The sequence below is a fragment of the Pyxicephalus adspersus genome, chromosome 12 (genome assembly GCF_032062135.1).
Source record: "Pyxicephalus adspersus chromosome 12, UCB_Pads_2.0, whole genome shotgun sequence".
Classification (NCBI taxonomy): Eukaryota; Metazoa; Chordata; class Amphibia; order Anura; family Pyxicephalidae; genus Pyxicephalus; species Pyxicephalus adspersus.
Genome location: NC_092869.1, coordinates 17,308,277 through 17,334,984, shown reverse-complemented (window position 1 = coordinate 17,334,984; position 26,708 = coordinate 17,308,277). Strand labels below are relative to the sequence as shown.

At 37.0% G+C, this 26,708-nt stretch overlaps 1 protein-coding gene across 31 annotated transcripts in view; it reads right to left on the bottom strand.

Moving 5' to 3' along the window:
- Positions 1-26,708, bottom strand: part of GPHN (gephyrin) — a 401,006-nt gene that overhangs the window by 303,548 nt on the left and 70,750 nt on the right. For all 31 annotated transcript variants that reach the window (XM_072428975.1, XM_072428977.1, XM_072428985.1 and 28 more), the window contains exons 2-4: positions 25,508-25,586; positions 17,818-17,875; positions 5,062-5,154 (exon numbers count right to left, since the gene is read on the bottom strand). In XM_072428975.1, coding sequence (XP_072285076.1) covers positions 5,062-5,154; positions 17,818-17,875; positions 25,508-25,586 — 230 coding nt within the window. The remainder of the gene's footprint in view (positions 1-5,061; positions 5,155-17,817; positions 17,876-25,507; positions 25,587-26,708) is intronic.

The window sequence follows — 26,708 nt, the reverse complement described above, 5'->3', positions numbered from 1 at the left end:
TGAAGACCTGGTAGCAGCTTAGTTACACCCCTCTGGAGCATACCCAATCAGTGGCACAGTGGGTCCACACCCGCTTGCTTAACAGTAAATATGTCTGCAACCATATTCTCATTTGGGCAGTACTGTGGATCAAGTTGTCTCTGTTCCTGTATGTTTTCAAAAAAGGATACCTCACATCAATGTGTTTGGTTCTTGAGTTGACTCGCTCAGTATACGCCAGTGCAATGCAACCTTGGTTGTCTTGGAATATCTGTGTTGGATCTGTCTGCTTCTGATTCAGGTCCGCTAACAGTTCTCTTAGCAAAACTAGCTCTTGGCTTGCCTGTGCTGCTGCGACATATTCTGCTTCAGTTGACGAAAGCGATACTGTTGACTGTTTCTACTTGTCAAGCTAATAGGTCCACCAGCGAGTAGAGACAAGTGACCACTAGTAGACTTCCGGTCACCGGTATCTCCGGCCAACTAGCATCAACATATAGGACTAGGTCACATTTGCCGGTTGAGGTCAACTTTAATTTGAAATGTATTGTACCTTTTAGATAACGTATGACCCTCTTTACAGCATTCCAGTCCATTTGACTTGGCTTAGATACCTTTCTGCATAGAAATCCCACTGCTGCAGCAATGTTAGGCCTTGTAACAGTAGCAATGTAAAGTAGTTTTCCTATGGTCTTTCTGTATTGACAGTTGTCTGGTAGTAAATTACCTATGTTGTTCATTTCCTATAAGTAATTTGTTTCCATGGGTGCATTAACTGGTTTTGCATCGCCCAATCCGAAGGTTTCAATTAATTTTTGTATTTTGTGACTTTGGTTCAGAAGGTAACTGCCATCCCGTTTTCTGTCAATCTGTATACCAAGGTAATTTTTTTTGTCACCTAGATCTTTCGTTTCAAAGTCCTCATTGAGAGACTGTACTAGTGCAATGTTATCCCCTTCTTGCTCATAGCAGATTGCCCACATATATGAGCACAAAGATCCACCTACTACTCATTTTCTTAATAGCAGGGGTCAGCCTTGTTTCATTGAAAATACTCCTTTGTGAGGACATCATTGATTTTCATGTTCCAAGCTCTAGCTGCTTGTTTGAGTCCATAGATCCCTTTCTAGAGTTAGCAGACTAGGTTTGGCCTTTGTGGAATCTCAAATCCTTCTGGTTGTTCCATGTAGATATCCTCTGTTAACTCACGGTTTAAGATAGCTGTTTTGACGTTGAAATGCTTTATCTGCATTTTCTTTGTGGCTGCTACAGTGAGTAATGTCCTAACTGTAGTGTGCTTAACTACTGGAGCAAATGTCTCATCATAGTCCTCTACATATTTCTGAGAGTATCCTTTGGCTACTAGTCTCGCTTGGTATCGCTCAACTGTATTATTATTGTTGTGCTTGATTTGAAAAGTCCACTTACAGCCAATAGCTTTCCTCCCTGCTGGTAGTTCTGTAAGCTTCCAGGTTTGGTTGTTATGCAGAGATTTAATTTCCTCTTCTGATGCTTTAATCTATGTATTGGCTTCCCCTTCTGGAAGTTGAGATATGTCATCCCAACATGTAGGTTCATATATACAGGCTGTATTAGCTTTATATGAAAGTCTTTCAGTTGGCTTGCCCTTATTTTCCCTTTTTGAACACCTCGGTTCAGTATCTAGGCTAGACTATCTCCTCGTCTATGGTTTGTAACCCAGTATCAATGTCAATCACTTGTTCTGGGGATGTGAACGTCACCTGTTCGGTGCCCTTTTCTTCATTTTGTTCAAGTGAAGTCATCATATCATTACTAATGTCCACAACAAAGGTTACCATTGTTGCATATCACCACCTTATCAATCATTGGATTCAGAATTTCAAATCCTTTGGAACTCTCACCATATCCAACAAGTATACCTTCCTCTGCTGGATTTTGGAGTTTAGTGCGTTTCTCCTTTGGAATGTAGGCAAAGGCTTTACACGCAAAAAGTCTGATGTGTTTCACACTTGGTTTCTCGCCATGCCAGAGTTCATATGTTGTTTTCTTGACAGTCTTGGAGTACAATCTGTTTTGTAGATAGGTAGCTGTCATTACTGCCTCACCTCAGTATTTTTCATGAGTCAGTCAGCATACATATAACCATTTCTATCAGGGTTCTATTTTTTCTATCAGCTTCTCGATTTTGTTCTGGTGTATAGGGGACTGTTTCCCGATGCTCTATCCCACCTTGTGTCCAGTGAATTCACCTCTACTATCGCTCCTAAAGACAAGTGGCTTTCTTTGAAATTTGTTACTTGCCTTTGTTATAAGGCATAGTCCTGCACATTGTCAAACACTTCAGGATTTGTGTTTCACCATCTCCATGTGTGGACCACACATATCTGTGTATGAGATCAAGTGGTTTTGAAGCTTTAATCTGACTCACCTTTGGAGGATTCGCCCTCGTAGCTTTGGCTTTAATACAACACTCACATCTTTTGGCAGTTGGACAGGCTGACAATACAAGATATTTTGTCAGTTTCTGCCTATTCAGTTCCTGTATAGCAGCAGGATGTCTGTGACTTAGGCGCCTGTGCCACACGTGAATGCAGTTGTTATGCCCAAGCATGCAAAGAATTGCTTGCTCCCATACCACGTGAAATTTGTATAGGTGCTTATCCGCTGTGGCTATTGCCATCACATTTTCTCCATTCTGGATAGTACACATTGAACTTACACTAATCACCTTGAAATTTTGTGATTAGTCCTTTAGTTGCCAAGCGCCTTACAGATAAGAGACCACCTTCTAGCTTACGAACATACAGCAAGTCCATTACTAGTATAGTCAGACTGTGACTGTCTGCAATGTTACAGGTGAGAATTCCATACCCAATTCCTTCTGCAGGTTTAATACTTCCATCTGCAAGACAGATAGTTTCTTTGTTATTAAAATCCAGGTCTGGAAAGAGGTTTCTGTCAATTGTCATGTGACTAGTTGCTCCTGAATCTATATACCAGTTCTGGGTTGGCTGACTGTTTGTTACTTTAAAAGTTCCATGTCGTTGATCTATGTCACTGTCATTTACCGCAGTGCTTACTGTTTGTTTAGAACTTCTTGCCCTTTGCTCGGCTTTCCATATTAAACAATCTTTTTTAAGGTGTCCTGGCCTCTTGCATTTGAAGCATACTCTATTCTTTTTCCTGTATGCTTTTGTATCTGTGGTTTTTAGGACTGCCTCAGTATTACTCCCTGTGCTGTTTGTTGCTTGCTCCTTTCTGCGCTTGTATTCGTCTGAGAGTCTGATTTTGACAAATTCTAGTGTCAGTTCAGCGTCAGGCCTTGTTTCCAGATCATTTATCAGTGCACAATATGATTTAGGTAAACTGCATAGCAATATCGCTGATACGTGGCTGTATTTTATATCCTCTCTGATTGCCCAGAGCTGCGCCACAACCGCCAGCATTGCTCCTGCATGTCATTTCAGTGCCTAGCCTCATTTTGTACAATTTCCTTACTAAGAATAGCTTACTGTTCAGGCTGGATCTTTAATGCAATTTTTGCAATGCATCTCTAAGATGCCCTTAGCAGTGTTGTGGGTCCCTGATGAGAATAAGCTTGTCATCTTCCACCAACAGACTTATTGTGGCCCTTGCTTGTCTGTTTTTTCATATCCCATTCCTGGTGATTTTTATCTGGTCTGTCTGTAGTAATAATATCCCACAAGTTATCTCTGAATAGCAGCATTTCAAGTTTAAACTTCTACACCTGATAATTCTCATTATTCAGTTTAGCCACTGCTAGTTTAAGTTCAGAGCTGCTAACCATCTCTGTCTCACTTCCTTGATTGAACACACAGCTGTTGTCTTACTTGTGCTTGTGAATCACAGTACCCCTTGAAGACTCCTTCTGTCGGTCTGTTCACTGAGCTGGAATGTGTCTGTGCCCATTACCTGTTAGACAATGTGGTCCTTTAGTGATCACATTCAGAGGCTTCCACAAAGCAGTTTGTGAGCATATTTTTACTTGTGGTACACCAAAGGATAATACAATAAAACAAAATGGTGTAAGAAGGAAGAGAAGAGAAACAATAGAAAGACACCAGCATAACAACAGAACACAATAATTCGATGCAGTGCCATCTTGTGGCTATTATAGGTCCATATAGTTAAAGCATAAATGCTGTTGCATCTATTCCAACATTATACTGATATCTTGTCAGCTGATAACCATACTTCTTGACAGTGTTGTAGTCTTTACAGTGCTTGCGCTATAACATCTTACATACTTGAAAGGGACATTTGTACTGAAAGAAACTTTTTATTTAAGTGCATGGTAGGTTAATCAACAGATTTATTTCTTGCTGAGAATACAGAGACATTTGCCTATCATGTCATGTTGGATAGAGTGTTGTGAATGACTATCCAATATCTGGACATAGCCATGGCTTTTTGAGTACCCTAGGTTTTAGGGACACTTTACACTTTATTTCTAGACTGTTTAACCAGATGCATAGCAGTGTGCAACAGAATGAAGGTATTATACAAAATAAATTATAATCTCATAAAAACACTAACAGCTTATATATATAGTTATACATTAGTACAGTATGCCTATCATTAGAAATATTCATGCTAATAAAAATGCTAGTTGACTAGCTGTGATCTTGTCACATTGGCTTCAAAATGGTCCAAGTCAATCACCCAAAATAAGTATGTAGATCAGTGTTACACCTCAAGATTGTTTATGAATATGTAAATATATATGTATATATATATTGTCTTACCTTGTTTTCTTAATTAAACTGTTTGAATGACTAGCTATTATTTGTGCATGAACCTTCTTTAATTGAATATCTATATGCATCGATAGGAATATAATTTCCATATTTATGCAGATAAAATATAGATAAAAATAACTAAATAACATCAGTAAAGTAAGTAACATCCAACCTCCTTGTCAGTGACTAAAATAAACCAGTAATAAGTTCAGAATAATAGTCAATTAGCATTTTCAAAAAGAGAAGTCACAATTGCTAGTTCCCACTCTACATTTAAAAGTCCCCATGCAGAGGGGGAAAAAAAGTTTCTATTGAAATTAATATATATTGATTTGCTTACCTCAGGTGTAACATCTCTTGGAGCAAACCCAGTTCCCCCTGTTGTTAGAATCAAGTTAAGTTCTTTTTCATCACACCAATCTATTAATGATTCCTGGCAAAAAAATAAAAAAACAGAGCAAAAAAACATCAGTGTTAGTGAAACAATCCTTAGAAATACAACATGGAAATAATCAGAAAACATTATACTACAATCTTTAATCTGGATTTAAATTTGACCACAAAATTTAATTCAGAAAACAATGAAACAGTTGGATAAAATCAAGGTTGATAAAGCACCAGGACCTGACAGATTACACCCTCCTTATTTCAAAGTAAAAGTTTCTAATTTTTATTTATATTTTAATTTTTTTTAATGGTATGGTAGTAATGGATTCGATAATGTGGTACCCATCTTTAAAAAGGGAGCAAGGTCATTATCAATTAACTTCTATATTTGGAAAGACCCTGGAGAGTTTGATGAAGAACCAGATTATATTAATTGATAGCATGGATTTGAGAAAGATCGAAGTTGTCAAACAAATTTACTCTTCTTTTATGAGGAAGTAAGTAAACAGGTAGACAGTGGAGTAGCAGTTGATATAGTGCACCTGGACTTTGCAAAAGCTTTTGACACAGAACCCAAAGACAGTTAACATGCAAGTTAGGGTTTATAGGTTTAGAAAATTAAATCTGTAAATGGATAGAGAATTGGCTTAAAGACCACATCCAGAGAATAGTGATTAATGATTCATACTCTGAATTATCTAGAGTAGGGGTCGGCAAACGTATATGGCCACTAGGCCGTTTCAGGGGTGGGCGGGAGCACACCAGGCCAAACTCCGAGTCCCGCCCTTTTGGCTCTGCCCCCACCAGGGAACACCCCCTGAAGTGAAATCCCTTCCTCCGTATGTATTGCCGAGTAGAAGGATCCCTATTTACCATCCCAGAGGTGGTATCAGGCTGTCGCGGTAAATAAGGGAGCCACAGCAAGGAGGCGGCTCCGGAACTCTGGCTCCGGTAGTTCCTAACGACCCCTGGCAGAGGCAACCGGCAATCCACGGCTCTGTATTAGGCTGGATCAGCCAGGGGGCGTTAGGCGGGAACAAACTACCGGCTAGAGTTTGCCGACCCCTGGTCTAGAGTATATAGAATAGATAGACATGGAGTTTGGGAATAAAAGTACCATTTCTGTGTTTCCAGATAACACTAAGCTATGTAATGGACTTAAGTCCATGCAGGAAGTCTAATATCTACAATCAGACCTGGATGTATTGTTAGATTAAGCAGTCAAAGGCAAATAAAATTTAACATTGGTAAATGTAAAGTTATGAACTTGGAGGCTAACAACATGGATGCTACATACTGTCTAGGGCAGCATTTTCAACCTTTATTGAGCCACGGCACATTTTTTACACTGAAAAAAATTCAGAGGCACACCACAAACCAAAAATGTTACAAAATGACACTCTGTAGGCTAATACAGTACAAATAATGACAATATAGTTTCTCAGTTTATTTATACTCAGTCTGCGAAACCTGAGCCTGTTTAGAAGACATGGATATGGGGTGCTGACACTTTTTAGGCTTGCAAGCTACTTTTAAAATGACCAAGTCAAAATGATCTACCAACAATAAAAATGCTAAACATATATTCGTTTTATATAATACACACACAATATATATATATATTCCTTTGTCAAATATTTGTAAAGTGACATGTAAAAGCCACTCTACAAAAAAGGACTGTATATTTAGATCCCCTGAAAGTTAGAATTTTAACAACCACTAGAAATCAAGATACTGGATACAGGGAAAGAAACAAGCATATGCCTTCAATTTATAACAATAATGCAATATGTGCAATATGTGCATAAGTGCAATATGACTCACCCAACGAGAGGGAGAGCACCCTCTTTATTCCTTTATCCCACTACAGGTCCTGTGCTACCACAAGCCAGGAACTATGGCAACCCTTGCTGACATGAGCGGGCGGAGCCAGAACTGAGCCAGGACTCACACTTACGTAGCCATGGCAATCCACCGAACTTGGCTAATTTCCAATGGCACAGCTGAAGATCTTTCATGGCACACTAGTGTGCCACGGCACAGTGGTTGAAAATTACTGGTCTAGAGGAAAACATTTGAAGGAGTCAAAAATTGAAAAATATCCAGGAGATCTGGTAGGTCACAGGTTTATTAATAGCATGCAATGTCAAGCTGCAATTGCTAAAGCTAGCAAACTACTTGCATTAATAGAGGAATAGACTGCAGAATTTGAGACATAATCCTGCACCTGTACAAAGCATTGGTACTGTACTGAATACAATACAAATACAAAATAACTGTATTGAATGCAATACATTGGATTTTTATGTGTAAAAGCAGTATATTGTTTTCAAGAACATTTATTTTACAATATATATAATAGTATGAGTATAATGTGTATTTTTTTTAAATAGATTTTTTAATTTATTCAATTTACTGTTTTTACATGATTTTGTGTTTCAAACTTTACTATACTCATACTATTGTATTATACTGTAAAGTAAATTTTCATGAAAAACAATGTACCGCTTTTAGACATATAAAACCGAAAAGAAATGAACAGCTAGGGAGGTTAATTGCATATGTTTTAAATGTTTTAATAAGAACATTGTGCTCATGAAACATCCTTTGTAACTTTAAGACAATCTGAAATTTTGTTCCTGAGATGTAGGTGCACCTCTGGTCAGTTTCTATTAGTCTGTTTTCAATAAAATATAGTTGTAGAGATTTTGGTGGTCAATCTGGCAGCGGAAGTCATGATCTCACTTTATGGTAAATTTGCCCTTGCACCATGAATGTGGATGGAAATCCAGGTTGTTGAACAACTGATGTGGCGCCGTACAATGTCATTTGGAAACATGAGTTGTATGTTCTGATGTTATTAGGAAAATACTTCAACTATTTGAAGTATTTGCTGATTGTTAATTTCAAAGTTCTTCTGGTGGTGTTTCCAGCTGGCAGGTTTTGACTTTCCTTTTTGCAGAAAATACCAGGAGACTCAGGTTTAAACTTCTTGGCTTGACAGTAACTACAAACCATTTCCATTTTTCTGATGGTAAAACTTGCATGCTGTGAGTAGTCGTTATGTGGATCATAGTGTAATCATTCCAATGCTAAGCTAAAATGTTGTGCAGTCCATGATTGTCTGGCTCTTTCCCTCATTTCGTGAACTCGGGTCTCACGCTGTTGTACTGTCTCTGAAGCTCTGGATGTAGTAGCTCTATCTCTTTTATCCTGTAGTCGGGTCTCAAACTGTTGTACTGTCTCTGAAGCTCTAGATGTAATAGCGCTCTCTCTCATTTCCTGTTCTCGGGTGTCACACTGTTGTACTGTCTCTGAAGCTCTAGATGTAGTAGCTCTTTTCCCCTATTCCTGTACTCGGGTCTCACGCTGTTGTACTGTATCTGAAGCTCTAGATGTAGTAGCTCTCTCTCTCATTTCCTGTACTCAGGTGTCACAGTGTTGTACTGTCTCTGAAGCTCTAGATGTAGTAGCTCTTTCTCTCAATTCCTGTACTCCGTTGTCATGCTGTGGAACTTTTTCTGAAGTGCTAGATGTAGTAGCTCTATCTCCTTTATCCTGTAGTCAGGTCTCATACTGTTGTACGGTTTCTGAAGCTCCAGATGTAGTAGCTCTTTCACGCAGCGTGGCAAGTCTTTTAATCCGGTCCTCTGGATTTTTTTTATCTACGGTGGTGTTTAATTTTTTTGCCTTTGATTGCACTCGGTCAATTGCCTTAAGTTTTCTCGAAGGCATTATTACAGGCCAGAAATTTGTAAGAGTCCAAAAACAAATATGTAAGCAAAAGGCACACTGTGCACCCACATGAGTCTGAGTCACATGCCTAGCAAGTTTGGTTGAAATGTCTCCATGCGTTTCCTAGTGATCACCAAATATAGCTCTGACATACAGCACAGCGCTGCACAAAGATCAGCGGTGCACCCACATGAGCCTGAGTCTTATGTCTAGCAAGTTTGGTTGAAATGTGTCGATGCGTTTCTGAGTGATGGTGGAACATAGCAAGTTTGGTTGAAATGTATCCATGCATTTCCTAGTGATGACATACACTCATACATACATGCATCCAAATATAGCTCTGCCATATAGCACAGTGCTGTACAAAGGTGACTGGTGCACTCACATTAGTCTCAGTCATATGTATGGCTAGTTTGGTTAAAATGTCTCTATGCGTTTTCGAGTGATGGTGGAACATACACACATACATCCAGTTTTATATATAAAGATTAGGACCCTGTTGTTAGGCTTATGTCCTTGCTATTTTATCTTCTTACCTTTTCCACCTCTTCTCTTCCTACCCACAGGTTTTCCTAGCTAACACAGCCTCTAAACAGAAAGGTGTTCTCCTGTCCTTCCAGTGAGGACTGACTAGCAGATGCAGAGGGTAGGTTCATCCTCCTCCAAGATTCTCTTCACGGCTTTAAAATAATCATTTTGACTTGGACTTGACTTGGTTTTGCAGACATCATTCAGAGATATGGGCAGGCTGATGTCTGGAGGGAGATCATCCATATGCAAAGAACTTTACACATTACTTGGCCCACATCAAACTGCACAACATCATGATCATGTTTTATACTTAATTTCTTTGTCCCAGCAGTTTCCTCTGCATCTATCTTCTCTATTCCATGGTCCGACCATGACCCCATGGTCGTAACATGTTTTTTTCTCTTTAAGCTAAGCAACTCCACAGGTCATGAACACTGCACAAATGTTTGCTGGACTCAAAAGAGGACACAAAAACATTCCCAGGTTTCTGTTCCCAGGTTTATGAATATTTTACTTTAAACACTGCCTACACTTCTGATCCTAAAATTCTATGGGGCAACTTTAAGGGGGATATTAGAAATTTTCTGCAGCTTGCCTTTCACTGCAAAAAGGTCTGCACCCAGTTGACCTCACATTTAGAATCTGCCTTTAATTTGGTGATTAATTTAGATAAGGCATACTTGGACTTGTTATGGTATATAGTGAAGAACCATTTGTGCTGCACTCTGCAAAAATGTTATGCTAAGAGTAATAACACTGACTTTCTGTCAGCCCATAATCTCTGGCTTTGGGAACCAGGATGTAAACACATACAGCTGAAATACAGAAATAATATTCTTGTAGGCAACTCTGTTAAAATTCGTAGGACTTCTGCTTATATCCTCAACCTTCTAGATTCTTTTGAACTCCTATGCTGGAACTCCCCACCTATTTCTTAGATACCTTGGATTATGATGTAACAGAACAAGAAGTGTGAGTGTCAATCAAATCTTTAAAAAAAAAAAAAAACTGGGACAGATGGCTTTCTGGCTGTTTTACAACAAATATATAGATATTTTGTCTCCATCCATGTGCAGTACTTCAGTGAGGTCTAGAACGGTTTACCTCTTAGCCAGGACATGCTCTCAACCCATATAGTCATGTTACTGAAACCTGGTAAAGATTCACAAGTTTGATCCAATTGCCACCCAATCTCGCTTAAAATCTGGCGACCAGAGTAAACCAACATTTGAGTTTTTTCATCCAGAGATGGAACAGGCCTTGTCCCTATATGCCTCCCCATAGCATTTCATCTCCAGCCTGCAGGTCAAATAATCTAAATAGCAAGCACTAAAGGTATCCGTTTTAATTTAATGTTAGACTTTTTCTTAGATTTTTTTTTTTTTTTTTTAACTGAATTTTTTTGGAACATTTTCACATACAAAGACAACCAGGCTTATACAGCAAAACATCTCGTAAACACAGCATACAGGGTGATAGGTACATCCGATAATGGTACATAAAACTCTGGCGTAAGTAACAGTAAAAACAGTGGCCGTACTATACCGGTCTATCAAACCCCATGAAAATACGGAAACAACAGATAAATAAACAACAGAAAACAAGAAATTAGTCAAAAAGAAAAAACAAAGCTAAGCCGGGGAATAGGAGGGGGGGAGAAGGAGTGGGGGATACAAACAAAGGTGGAAAGGAAGCACAGTGGCGTCTGGAACCAGCGACATATTAAACCTGTAGAATGGTATAGTAGGCATCCCAAGGTTCCCATATCTGTTCAAATTTCACAACCCCGTTTCAGAGGAGGGCAGTGAGGTACTTCATCAGGCGTATGTCTTGAATACGAGCATACAAATCCTTCATAGAGGGGGGCAGTCTGGATTTCCATTTGGTGGAGATTAGAGTACGAGCAGCCTCTAAAATATGTGTAATAAGCTGACGGGCGGACTTGGGGAAGTCCATAAGGGGCAATCCCAGCAAGTGGTGGAGCAGGTCAAGGGGAAATTGTTGTTGAGTTACGTCCCCAATTAGTGCATTGACTCTCCCCCAATAGCCCTGAATAAGGGGTCAGGACCAAAAAATATGTTCCAGAGTCCCATAATGGGACCCGCAGCGCCAGCAAGCCGGATCTACCTCCGGAAACAGGCTGTGTAACACCGCCGGCGTATGATACCAGCGGAACAAAATCTTGTAAAGATTTTCTTTATAAAGTGTACATATTGAGCTTTTATTTGCTGCTCCAGGGCACCGCCAAAAATACTCTCCCAGGTACTCATGTATACATATATAATTTACCAGATACCTCCTGTGCCGATTCCTGGAGAAGGCCATAAATGGAGGAAATGAGGCCCTTAGAAAATGGACCTCCAATGCAAATTCTCTCAAAAGGAGTTATTTCAGAGAATCTGGGCACAGAGTGGAGTGATTGTATGTAATGTCTAATCTGTAGATAAGCAAAAAAGGATGTTTGAGGGAGATCAAATTTTTCCTGCAACTCCGAAAAGGAAAGCAATCTTTTTTCCACTGGATGTAATACATTTCGGAGATGAAAAAGCCCCCGGTCTTGCCATGGCTGGCACATATTTCTAGCTAAGCTGTCAGGTATGTTAGCCCTCCCTAAAGCTTCTTTTTCAATGGGTATAAAATCTCCCTTATTTGGATCCCACTTCCTCTTATCACAAACTTTATGATGCCAGTCTTGAGAACTCCTACAAGGTCCTAAGTGGTATTATATTCCTTCTACAATTTCCAATTTTCCTTCTACAATTTCGCAATTACATATATGTATACTATGGTAGTGCACATTTCTTTGTGAAATTAAATTGACTAGTAACATTAGCTTTGCTTTCACAAAGTAGCTGAACCATAATCTGCATCTTTTCAGCTGAAAAACAACATTTTGTTTTTGGCATTCCCAGCATGCTACTTTGTTTTTTTTTTTTTGGTGGTATTGGTGTTATTTTCAGTTTGATAGATTGATAGCAGAATAAGTACCTATAATGGAAAGCTATGGAAAAACTACAGCTATAGCAGGTATAGCTTGGAAAATTAGCAAATGCATTTAGAACACCTTCACTTAAAAAAACAAACAAAAAAAAACCATATAGTTAACACTGGGGGTCGCAGTTTTTGTTGAGTTAAATCTTACACTTGTTTTTTTACTAATTTTTGGGTGGTGGATCCAGAAATGACACCAGTTTTTTGCTATCACAATCAGTTTTTACGATAGAGGGTACTCTCCATTTTAGTCAAAAAACACAAATTTTACATACAATGAAGAAATATTGAAATAATAACATGAATGTACTGTTTATTTAAATTTCTTTTGTTCACACAAAGAATTTATTGTTACTGTATGACTTTTTTTACAGTAAAACATTTGAAAACTAATGGGGTAAGTGGTTAAGGTAAAAATGTACACTTAAAGCTTTTCCTGGAGTGTTCAGTAGCTCTCCAAGAGTTTCTGGACAATTTCTGTGTAATTATTTGCATGTGTGTTTCAAGGAAAGTCCTTGACATTGGCTTTGAATGATAACCAAGCATTCTTTTCGACTTCTGACATTGTTCCGATGAAATGTTCATCTTTGATGAGCTGCCGAATCTGTGAACCATCAAACACATTGGCCTTTTTTTTTCAAATGACGGGCTAGGAAATGCCAAAATGAGGTACTTGCAAATACTTTGCAATAGCAAAGTTTTAACGAACTGCTTCATCAGACCCAGTTTCATGAGGAGAGGCGGGAATATAAAATTCCATCAACAAGTGGCTCATGTAGAATGTTTGGATCACCTGGTTTTAGGGCAGATCTTGAAGACCAATTCCTTTCCACCCAATGCCTCTCACGAGCTCTGCTGTCCCTCATGCACAGATAACAGGGATACTTGTTGCATTCGCGCTGCTGACCAAGAAGGAAGCATACCATTTTAAGGTCACCACAGATGACCCAATTGTATTGGTGACATTGCAACAACTCAATGACTCTCCTAATGTCTGCATACACTTCACAAAGCGAAACTGAATTGCCAATTGGGACTGACCCAAATTGTGCCATTGTGCCATTGTGAAGGAGGACACACTTTAAGCTCCGCTTTAAGCTATCAATGAATAGTCGCCATTCAGTTGAGTTATAGATTGAAATTCCTAATTCCTTCATTAAAACAGGTATGCTATGGAAATACACAAAACCACTGTCAGTTCTAAAGTACTGCAGAAATGCAATTTCTCTGGTTCGAGAGTACAATACCTTTGTTCCCTTTTCAAGTAAGTTTTTCTCACACAGTCTTGATTCTAGGAGTTTTAAAGCCTTCTTCGATAGTCCCAAATCACGTGCCAAATCACTCAACCCATGCTGATCAAATCCCTTACGAACAGAGTCCTCTTCAATTACAAACTCTTCATCACTGTTACCTAGTTCATCACCATAATCATGGCACTGGGATTTCATCTGAATGAGCCACTGGGCGTATAGCCGATGGTAGACTAGGATACTCTATGTTACATTTATTCTTTTTTGTTAAAGCCTGAAGTTTTCACTATACAAAAGTAACAGTCACTGAAATGATCTAGTGGCTCTTGCCAAACCATAGGTTTATTAAATGCAAAACATTTTTAAAAGATTCAACTGCCATGAAAGTCCCATATTTTAACATTTCTTGATACAATAGATGAATGTAGCTACGTAATTATAATATATTATTGCTCTGACAGAATCAATAAACATCACCTCTCTGAGTTTTGTTTTGTGCAGTGTCAACAGTGTCCCATCTGTACCACAGTTTTATTAACAGCTGCACCTGACAGTATGTCTTTTTTGTTCATCTTCCTTTAACAGGCTTGTTAACAAGTTATTCTTCGAAATTAGCAGTTAGAGCAGGGTGCTTACAGTTGTCAAAATCAGACAGAGAGAGAAAGACAGGGAAAAAGACAGAGAGAGACAGAAGGGGTTGTGTGTGGCCAAAATGGTAATTAATGTGTGGTAATTTAAGTCCTAAATAAAGCATACAACTTTTGCACAGATAAATGAAGCCACTAAAAACTTTCAACTAATCACACACCATACAGTTCCTACATTTTATACTTTACCTAAAGTACACAAAGATCTTCGAAAACCCCACAGGCCGACCTATCATATCAGGTATTAATTCTATGCCATCTAGTGCAAGTGATTTGGTAGAATAATTCCCTAGACCACTAGTGACTAAATTACCATCTGAAAGACAATATTGAATTACTGAAATTAACAAATGATCTACGAGTTTCAACCAACACTTGTGGCAATAGACATTGAAGCATTATATAGTAGTATACCTCATAAGCAAGGTGTTCAATCAGTCCTTGAGGCCTTAAGTACTTCTTCTCAATTACCAGCCACTCAGATCAACTTTGTCATTTCTTTCTACAATTTATATTAACCAGAAATAACTTTACTTTTGACAATCAGTGTCGCGATGGGGACAAAATGTGCTCCATTGTAGGCAAATGTATACTTAAATGTAAATGGGAGCAAAATCTTTTAAATAAATAATCCTGTTAATCAAATTACCAACAATATATCTTCTTATGGAAACACTACATCAATGATGTCTTAGTTTTATGGACAGGTTTGATCAACTCCCTAAATCAATTTTTTCAACTTCTCCAAGTCAATGATTTCAATCTTATGTTTAAAATGGAATATGACTCTTCTAGTATTCCCTTTTGGATCTACATTTACCTATCAATTAGTAAATTTATTAATGAAACACCTGGAATTGTATACAGGAAAGCCCCATCAATTAGGGATAAACTTGTCAGAAGTCACTATCACCCAGAAAGCATTTCATCGAGACCTCCTGTAAGGGGAACTTACCAATGAGGTCACTGTCTGCAATGCAAATACAAGAAGCCCAATGTATTTTATTACCCAATGGCCCAGTACATCATCCCCAATTCCACATAAATTGAGCAACAACAGGTGTCATTTATATCATCTTTTGCATATGCAGATCTTTTTATATTGGAAAAACCAGAAGAAAGAATTTACAAACATGTCCTATCAATGGACTCTCCCATGGGCCATTGGAGAGTGGTAACCCTCATAGGCTACCATGTAAGTACAAGACACAATTATGTTATTACAACTCAATTTTTTGCTTTTTTGCTTATGATCATGTCCCACCAAATCTGCGTGGTGGAGACATAGACAAACTTCTCTTACAACTGCAAGTCATGTGAACCATCCCCCCATCAAACCTCTGTCCTGCACACGAGCGAGCAGGGAAGCCCCATTCGTATAGAGAAGTCATCCGTATGTCGGATGTCCTTAACTCGGGGACTACCTGTACTGTACAGTAGAAGGTCTTTTCACACCTAACTTTCCTTTTCGACCCCCTTTCATACTTTTGTATGTGATGTTTATGCTGTTTATGTTTAGTTTAAAAATTGCCTTCATTCATAACCCAATACACATTACCATACCCATTTAGGTAAATGTGTCATACTATCTTTGAATAATGCTACTATCTGTACCTCTTCTTTGCTTATCAATTACTTTGGTATTATGTTTAACTGGGTATATGGCTGTATATCACTTATGACTTTTTTTACATATGCTGATGTATACCTTTATATTTCTCCCATCTAATATGCATGTACATTAGATTAGTTCCTATATCTATGTATCGCTACATAAATATCATCTTGATACTCTAATTTGGATGTTACGCCACTTCAAATATGTATATTCTCTCTGGTTCTATATACATGCAGTTGCTGTCCTTCTTTCATTTCTTCCTATTCCTTTCCTACTTGTTCCCCCCCCTCTCTCCCTGTGAGTCTCGACTTGCGGGGGGACAAGGCTTGATGTAAACAGCATTCAGCCCCCCATCTATGTCCCCGGTATGCTGCAGCTGCTAGTTTTAGCCGAGCCACAGCCAGAGGGTGTGCTCTTGTTGCTTCCTTCTCCTCTCCTTGTACGGCGCATGGGGCCATTTACCCGCGCATGTTCATTACTGATCTAAGAACACTCTATCTCTTGCCTATTTAAAGCGAGGGAATACAATATTGCAGTCCTGAGACTGCTATAGTACACAAATAGCTGCTGCTCTGCTCTTCCACAACTGTAATATTTTCTACAGATAGCTGTATTACATCATATCTATTTAAAACAAAAGGTAATTTCTTTTTTTAATTTTAGTTCACTTTATTCAAATTTTACATTTGATTAGTAGTGATCCATTCTGTTCAAGAGAATTTATAGCATTTATACTGCAACCAATTTGTTTTGGACAATATTAACTATACACATTCTTTTAAGTAAAATGGAAACATTTTCCTCCTCCCCACTATTTTTATCAATATGAGTTTAAGTCTTCATTTATATAAATACGATTTACTGAAAATCACTATACCCATATATAGAATTTTAAATGACTTCCTGCATTTTTTTTACCTCATTGCAGCTTACATACCTATTCATACCCTTATATAATTTGATCATTTACATTATACAGAAAAACTACATTTTTTCAGAGACATTCTGAACTGAATGCTTTTAGATGGTGCAATTGGGCACAGACTCACCACTGGGCGACCACCCAAACTCTGTAAGTATTAAAATATTTTATAATATATCCTATATTATATTATTTAATATACCTGTAACTGTATACCTAATATTATTATTTCCTTATATTTGGTCCCTAACTTTATTTCCTTATATATAGGTCCCTAACTTTACCTCCATCTAGACTATTCTATCTCTTCTAGAATATGGATTAGGCAGCTTCTGTTAACTCTTTACAAAGTTATGTAAGTGTCACATACTAACCTTCATTTACCCCAACACTATCATATTAAACCAATTACCCAATTTATTGGATGTAAATAACCACACATATTAAATACAATTTTTGGCTACACAAAAACCCTTCTGTCTCTCTCTCTCTCTCTCTCTACTTTTAAAATATGTGGCCCTTGACCTATCTGACCTCCCAACAGATTACCATTATTCTACTTATCCTATCTTCCACTGCTTGCTGTTGTGAACTTTTTTATTTAGTAAATGTTAACCTACTTTTCTAACACAACCCCATTTACAGGTGTTGATGTCCAAGAGTAGTTATATTTCTCCAAAAAACAGTACAATGAATGTAGCCACCTTAAGACAGGAAGTGTGTTACTGGCACTGTAACTAGCTCACAACACCACATCAAAGGACTGGTGAACTGCATTTTTTTTCCATGTGTTTAGACACACTTTAATGTTCAAATTTATCATGTCAAACTAATCACTCACCTATGACTAGTTTGTTAAGATCAAACTAATCGCATGCCATTGTACATCTCTAATTTAATGTATGCACACTCCCCTTTTTATTTAGTAATGGAAAAATTAAAAAAAGGATAACTATCACAATGGTTTGGGCAATAATGCATATGGTTACTCTAAATAGCTTTAGTTATACCATACCTTAATATCTTCCATTTCATCTGGCACAATTTTATAAGCAGATATAGTACCGCCCAATCTAAAATTGGAGAGAAATTGTTATTACTTTTCACATTCACAAGAGGCAATAAAATATTTTATATGTAATCATATGAAATAGATTGTAAATTCAAATAGGGTAGTATATACAAAGAAATACACTTTATACCCTTATCTAGGTAATCCATGAGCAATATGCATGTCAAACAATTCCAATGTACATTTTCATTAGTCTGACAAAAAATTTTTTAACATTTACTGTACAAGATGTAACTGAATTTTGCACATCATTACTCTTTCAATTGTGAAGTGGACCTAAACCTAATGTTTTAACTTTACAAAAAAGTGATTTTTTTTCAAGTGCAACACCCTTTTAAAAAATAAATAAATAATAATAAAAGGGTGAAATACCTCCTGGTAAGAAGGCTCTGCACTCCCATGGGATACAGACTTCATGCATCCTGGGAGGCTCTTGGCTTCTCCTGTGCATGCTCAATCTTGTGGAAATAAACGTAAGTGTGATTTTTTTACTTTTCACTTTGGTTTTGCTTTACCAAGTGCCAAAACAGTTCTCACCAACTAAGTTTTTTTTATTACATGAAATATTAGCACAAGCTTATCAAATAAATACTTTATCAAATATGAGGAAGTGTCCAAAAAATAAATAAATAAAAGTGTGATAACTCCATAAATATACAGCATAACTACCTAAAATATACAACATAATATATAAGGAAACAAAGATAAAGTGCATTCATATATAGTATTTACTGAACATAGAAGACAAACGTTTGTTAGCAACTACATTAAGCCAATAACTATTGTGCCTAAAAATGTGTCCACATTTGTATCAAACTATTGATCACACAACCATGGATTAGAAATATTTCTAAATATTCTAAATTATGTCCATTAGGTTAAATGTATGTAAAAAGTAGTTTAGTCTTATTGTAGATGATATCATGTTGTATTTGGTAAAGTACTTTGTAAAATAAACAACTGTGACTTCGGCAATCTTTTTCATCTTAGTAATGATAATCTCCTGCCACTTCTTTGCAGGAACTTTCTATTTACATGCAAGAAGCCCAGCAAAGGAATGACTATTGTTGTCAGTCTGTAACAAAAGAGCTTTAACAAGGATCATAATGACTGGATTACCAGGTATAATTCTAATAAAAGCTGTAGAATTTAAAATGCAGAATTTATTTTTTGCCTTATTTACTATATTGACATGTTACAGTTTAGGTAAGATTTTAGCTGTTTAGTTTACATAAACCCTAAATCTTTAAACAAACACAGATTCAAAGATAACTTCTTAGGTTGACTGGAAATTTACAATATTTGCTAAAAAAACACATCTCAATTTGTTATTTGAGGCTAATTTTTTTTCTGGTCCTAAATCTGTGAGCAGATAGATCTCAGTTACTTTTGCCAACATAATTATAATATGAAAATTTGTCTTGTTTATCCTGTCAAGATATTAGTAATTATGCAAAAGCAGTTTTAACCACCTGGGCGTTACACTGAGGTCTAGATTTCTGTTCCAAGAGCGTAACACTGTTTTTCATGAAATTTTTTTTTTTAAATTGTAGACCTGTAACTTACAGAAATATGTCCGAACAAGGGTTCTAGTAGATATCATGAATATAAAAAATGTTTGAAACACACAATCATGTAAAAAAAAAAATTACTTTTAATAAAATTAAATAAAAGACACAAAAAATCAGCTTAAACAAGAATACATAAATAAATGAAAAATACAAAATGAGAACAAAATTCAAACTCTTATTTTGTATTGGATTGGATACAGGAGTTTGTATTCAATCCAATGCAAAATGTCTTTGAATGAGTTTCAGTTTGAATTTCCCGCACACGCGCCAACATCATCACGCACGGAGGGAGAAGAAGCCGGCCGGCTTCTTCTTCCCGGAGAGGACACACGACGCTGGAGGACGACGCTGGAACACGACCGATGGACGATCGCAGCGGGACCAGGTAAGTGATAGATAAACCTGAACTTTTCTCACTGTATTTTCATACAGTGAGAAAAGTTTGGGTTTATTACACACAATATATATATATATATATATATATATATATATAATCTTTTTTGTTTCAAAGTTTTTATTGAAATTTTCAAATAAAGTAAATAATAACATTACACAACAAGTTTGCAAAAAATAACAGGAAGATAAAAAAAAGGGCAATAGTTGTCCAATATTGACAATAAAAAAATATAATACAAATAAGTGCAATAGTATAAATTTAGCTTTTTTCACAGATTTTAAACTTGTGAGGTATACAGTCATTTCAAGTGTAGACAAAGATCATAAAGGTTGGTGGGTAGAGGTACCTTTTGATCATTCACCCCCATTGTAATCAAAATTTAAATTGAAGAAAAAAATTAGGAGATAAAAGGAAGGGGGGGGGGGGGAAAGGGGGTTAGAGTTACACAAGGGAGGGGGAAAAGGGTCAAGGTTCCTTGCTTGAATTGTACATGATTATAATCTAACCACGGGTCCCATGTGTTGTAGAACTTGTTAAGATTGTTTTTAAGAGTACAGGCCAATTTGTCATTGACCATTATCCAGTTAAGTTGGTTTTTGGTGAACTCAAGGGAAATAATGGAAGCTTTACAGCAACAAGCAATTGTAATCCTAGCAGCTAACAGGATATATTTGATTAGTCTAGTAAACTGTTTCGGAGCTATATTCTCTAATTGGTAAAAAAAAGCCCACTCTATTTTCTTCAGGATGTTTACCTGGGTGACAGAGCTTACGAGGTTGAAAATGCAGATCCAAAATCTCTGAACACTAGGACATCTCCACCAAGCATAGAGTACAGTGCCAGTCTGACCACATCCTTGAAAACAAAGAGGAGAGACAGAGGGATTGGCTTAAGGGATCCTAACTGGGACCAGGTATCGTCCCATCAAAACCTTATATCTGGCCTTATCAAAGTGTTCAGAGATAATTTGGAAAAGAACACTGATGGATCCTGCCATTCTCAGGCACTACACTCCGCTCCACCTCCATATCTGACTCCCAATGTTTCATATAGGAAAGTTTCTTATCGTGTGGGAAGAGAGTGTTATATACTACCGAGATCCTCCCTTTGGATTCAGTTAAAAAACTGCAGTTTTTTCAAATCTTGTACTCTGGTATATAAAATAGTTTTAAACAACTTACAGGTCTTGCAGCCCTTCAGTGATAAATAGTTTATAAAAACCAAAGGTTTCAGTTGGTAAGAATATACTGTTAATCTATGATGAGGGGTAGGAATCCCTCCTGTACTAGATGTAGGTACACAGAGTTTTGGAGACTTAAATTATCTCAATCTGGATAGGAGAATATCAAAAATATATATACCAACTAATTATACATTGGAAATATAGTGTAGGTTCAATGCTGAGTATAAGATAGTAATAAAGATCAGATTCCCTACCAGAAGTGGATTATATGGTTGGAGCTTTGCCCCCTGCATGTTGGAGCTTTGTCCCCTGCATGTCCCAGTGACTACAGGGGGACATCCATAAGAGTGAGGAGATGATAGGTAGATACACGAGTGTAATTGCCAGTACTATAGGGGTCAATAAAATATATGAACATTGTAATAATGATTGCGGTGAGAGTGGTATAATTGAAAATACATGAGATATGAAATATGAAGTATTCAGAGGGAATGAGTATGGATTAAATAAAAATAATAAAAAGGTGTAAAAGTCTGTAAGGGAATCACATTATTCTTGATAATATGTAGGGGGGTTTGACTGGTATAGTGATATACATATGTAAAGATAAAGTATATAGATCCAAATATACAAGTAATATGGTATTATGGGTAGCGACACTCATAAAATAAATGAAATCAATACAATGATGTCTGCGTGCACATGGGTATATACTGTGTCTATCTCCATGCGTACAGACATCTGATATTGTAAACAACAATATGTACAATTATAAGATGCATATACCAGAAAAACACAATGGCAGTTTAAACATAATTGCTGTAATAGAACTAATTATGACCACAATAGAGTCATAAAGGAAATAACAATGTAGATGAATAAATGTCAAAATAATAATTCTAATAATATTAATATTATTAATGAGCATCACAGCTTGAGAATATGTTGCTGTGATATACTAAAATACTCACTACAACATACTGTAATAGTAGAGTGATAGTAGAGTGCATAAAAAGGTATATAATATTGACCCCTACAGTACTGGCAATCCAAATCATGTATCTACCTATCATCTACTCACTCCTATAATACAGAATACATAATTATGCTTCAAATACCTCCAGCCTCACACCCGACTTTTTCTAGTTTTCTATATTTTGAATATTTCCCAGAGGGAGAGTAAGAAAAACATCTTTTTCACATTTGTTAATATGTTCCACCCGAAAGAAGAGCCCCAATGGATAATCAAAGAGGAGTGGACTCCTATTTGCTCAGCCTGTGGTTACATATAGTGTATGTGTATCTCTGGGAGGAAGAGAAAGATGGGGGGAGGTAAAGCCAGGCTTTTGAAGGGCAACCAGAGATAAATTTAAAAACAAAAAAATTTTATTGTTCCAACAACATAATTTAAAAGATTGAGAGCTGTGTCTCTATAAATAAATCCTAAGCTAACATATAATTACTAGTTTCGCAAAAAATAGCATAATGGTGTAAGTATCATACTGGGTTAGAAATGGCGGTATAGTGTCCCACCCGAAGCATTTCACCCAAACCAGGCTTTCTCAGGGGTAAGGGGAGATTTAGTATTATTGCTGGGCCTTTTTACCGCATTAGCAGCCTTGTGATACCGAAGTGCTACTTTTAAGTGATTTGATAGTAAGGCCGATATCAGTTTGGACATACTGCTAGTGTTTCCAGATGTCCGAGTGGAGTGAACGGTGAGATAAAAGCTCAAAATGTTTAATCCAGGACTTTCATATGCACAATGGTTATGACATCCCTGTCTGTCCTAGTAGACGTAAATGACAGTGATCCAGCAGGGGACAGATAAAGCGCTGTCTTCTTGTATGGAGTATTTTCGTTGTGGTATGTGGGTGAGCTGAGGGTAGCCGTCCAATCAGTTATCTTAGAAGCCTCTTTCCTTTGCAGTAATATCACAACAACCCCCTCTCGGGGGAGCACTATTTATGTGCAAATGACGGCTTGCATTTCTTGTATACTCCACAGCCTTTCAGCTGACGATTGGTCCAACCTTTTGGACCGCTTATTCTCATTTTAAAACCCACTCAAGAAAGCAACTGCTGAGATCTGCTATAGATCTACTACAGACACCCACTGGACTATATGACGCATCAATTTGCCCTAACAAAATGGACTGCTCATTTTCCAAACAAAACAACTTATTCACAACGATTTAATATAGATTGTTACTAAAGCGTAATTAATGATTACTGCAGCCATGTACAGAGAAAGGGTTTTAAAATGATTTCAATACAGGTATATCTTGATACATAAGGCATTTCTCATGGGTTTGAGCACTTCTTCTCAATGGTCTAGGTGTGGAAGACAGGAGGCAGACCTATTACACTCATTTTGGGCTCAAAAATACCATTTTTGGTGCACAAAGGTACGCTAAAACTGGATTTCCTAGTGAACAATGTGCTTTGTAAAAAATCTGTAGGGTTTTTGCATCACATGGGGGAGCAGAAAACTTTTAGCCATTGTCTCACAGACTGCAAAGAAATCTATTCTACATAAGTGGTTATATTCCGAGACCTCCTCCCTTGGGCTGTTTCCTGAAAAAACATATGTTTGTATTCCAAAATAAATAACTAGAGGTTTCTATGGACAAGGAATCTAGGGTAGAATGATTTTTTTTTAAATGTTGGGATTCTTTCATGCTCACCTGCCTTAAAAAAACGGAGTTGCTCAATCTTCTCAGTTAAACTCATGGTAAACATATAGAAAACTCTTAAATGACCTCCCAGTGTACACTGCACCCTTGAAAGTGGTTTCCTCCTAATTACTATTAAAAAAAAAAAAAAAGAAAAAAAAACATTGAACGATTTGGGTGAGCCTGTGGCACCTGGTGTGGCATCCTGCTGTTATAGCCTGTTTCAACATGTTGTGAAATTCAGAAATGCTCTTCTGCAAACCTCAGTCATATCAAGTTGTCATGCTAGTTATTGTTGTCTTAATATCAGGTTGTACTAGTCTGGGCATTCCCCTCTGACTTCTGGCAACAATAAGGCATTTTTGCTAAGAAGATTGACACTTCCGATCATTCTCTGTAAACCATAGAGATGGTTGTGTGTGAAAATCCTAGCAGACCAGCAATTCCTAAAATACTCCAGCTTGGTACTAACAACCATTCCACATTCAAAGTCAGCTAAGTAATTTTTCTTCACTATCCTGATGTTTGATACTCACAAGCCTTTGAAATAGGGGAAGAAGGTCTTAGAATGTCAGACTTGTTGGTGTTTAATGCTTTGGTGAGTTGCAGCTCACCTTCACTAATGCAATCAGAACAAGTATCAAAGTAAACTTGTACAACCTCCACCAACAACACAACTAAAGTTGCTTGTTCCATTTAAAAACAAAACAACAGACATGTCTGTGGTAACCCATGGCAACATATAAATCAGAGCAATCAATAAAAAAAGTAGCTAACATTTGCCTTATTGGATACAAATGATCATACAAATAGTCAGAGATTGAAAAAAAGAAAAGTTGACACCTAAAATCCACGTAAGGCATAAAAAAATGAAGAGTCAAAATTGGGCAGCATGGACATTAGATAGATGTATGTGCAGCCATAGAAACCTTGGCGATAAAGCCTGTCACATGAAAATCCTAAGCCCATGCAAAAAAAAAAAAAAAAAAAGCTACACCACAGGCACGCAAAAGATCAGAGTGATATACAGGTGGAAGTATACCTCAGGGAGGGAAAGAACAAAAATAAAATATGAAGAAAGAATAATACAAAAAAAAAACTTGTAGCGTGTTAATTCCTGAAGCAAGGGCAGGGACACCAAAACAGGTAAATTATCTATCCCAAGTTGAATCTTAGACAACCTTTAATTATGATAAATTGTGGATAGAGGTTTAAAGTAGCTGCTATTATGTGATTACATCTAAAGCAACTAGGTAAAGCCTAATTCCCAACCAGGTAGCCTCTAAAGTCTGAATTTTGTAAATGTTTACCAGGTGGGTGTACAGATTACAAAAACAATGTCATTTTGCTATGAAGGGGACAGTAAAAGCGCAATTTAAGAAAATAAGAGAGAAACAGTTTGTTACTGCTATTGGCTATAGTTTACATGTAGCAGAAATAATAGAGCAGACTGGGATGGATTCTCTTTAGTAATGACAGACCTAACAGACTGGAAACTAAAGTTTCTACTAATTTTTGCTGATACAGTACACAATATATATACCTACAGTAACATAGGTGTAAAATCTGACTGCCCCAAACTTTGAGTTCCTCAAACTCGTTTCTGTTGGATTTGATAAAATTATAATTAATTTACCACATGCAAAATTTTATATATTTATATATAGACTTTATAATATTTTTCTTTTGCTACAAAAGATGTTATTTGAAGTAACCAGTGGGTATTCCTAAAGATATATTTATATCCTACCTATGGATTAAAAAAGGTAATTACACTATCATTTTAAATAAATTTAAAATGTACTTACAATGAAGGATCCTGGACTAAATCCTTTAGATTTATGCCACTCCGATCTTCTGCAAGGTTCCGAAAGCAACTGTCACTTACTGCAAAGAAAAAAAAATTATATAAATGTATAGAATAGGTATATCAACTATCTGATTTTTGTGATTCTACCACTCAAGTACAGTTCCGCTGTAAAGTCATTATTTCTTTTACAGCTTATCAGTATTTTTTAAGGATATGTGAGGATGTTTTAAAAGCAAAGAAAGCCTTATTTCCCCAGTGCATAAGGAAGCTCTGCTTCTTATTTTGAAATACTACACAATTAGAAAAGCAAATGTGGAAAAAATATGAGTCATTTAGAAAATAAGTAATAAGGTAAATGAAACAAAATCCAACTGTTTAGGCTTAGTCCAAATGGACGTTTTCTGCAGCATTTAACCTGAGGCTTTTAAAGCCCATGTTTGAAATTCCCATGCATTCCAAATAGCTAATCCACACCAGGACGTGTCCTTGAGGCACGTATATGAGCGTTATCTTAAACGTTGCTTGCATTGTTTAAGAAATTAAAACGCCGAGTTAAAGCTGGAAAACGCCCAAAAACGAATGAAAAGGCGGGTAAACGCAGGTAAATGCTTTCATTGACTTCAAAAGGAAGTTTTCCTGTTTTGCCACTTATGCTGCATTTTCTTGAGTTTTTAACGCATTTGCGGTTTAAGTGCCTATAAACACGAGAAAACGCAGCATAGGAGTTTTCCAGCGTTTTAAAGGCAAGCTAAAATTGCTAATAAAAGTGCTTAAAAACGCATATAAACCCAATAGGAACGTTTACATGCGTTTATAAAAACGTACGTGTAGACCCAGCTTTACTGTAGGCTTACTGCACTTGCATTTTAGAGTGGAAACTCTGATAACGTGAAATGCAACCTCTATCACTGTGTCAGTGAGGGAAAATCTCTAATGGAGCCTGAATAGCATATCACAAACAAGGGTTCTAAACCTTATTCTATACACCACATAAAAAAAAGTTTGGGCTGGGCAAACACAATCATCTAATTAACCACCTGAGCGTTACACTGAGATCTAGATTTCTGTACCAAAAGTGATCCACTGTTTTTCATGAAAATTTTTTTTAAATGGTAGACCTGTAACTTACAGAAATATGTACGAACAAGGGTTCTAGTAGATATTATGAATATAAAAAATGTTTGAAACACACAATCATG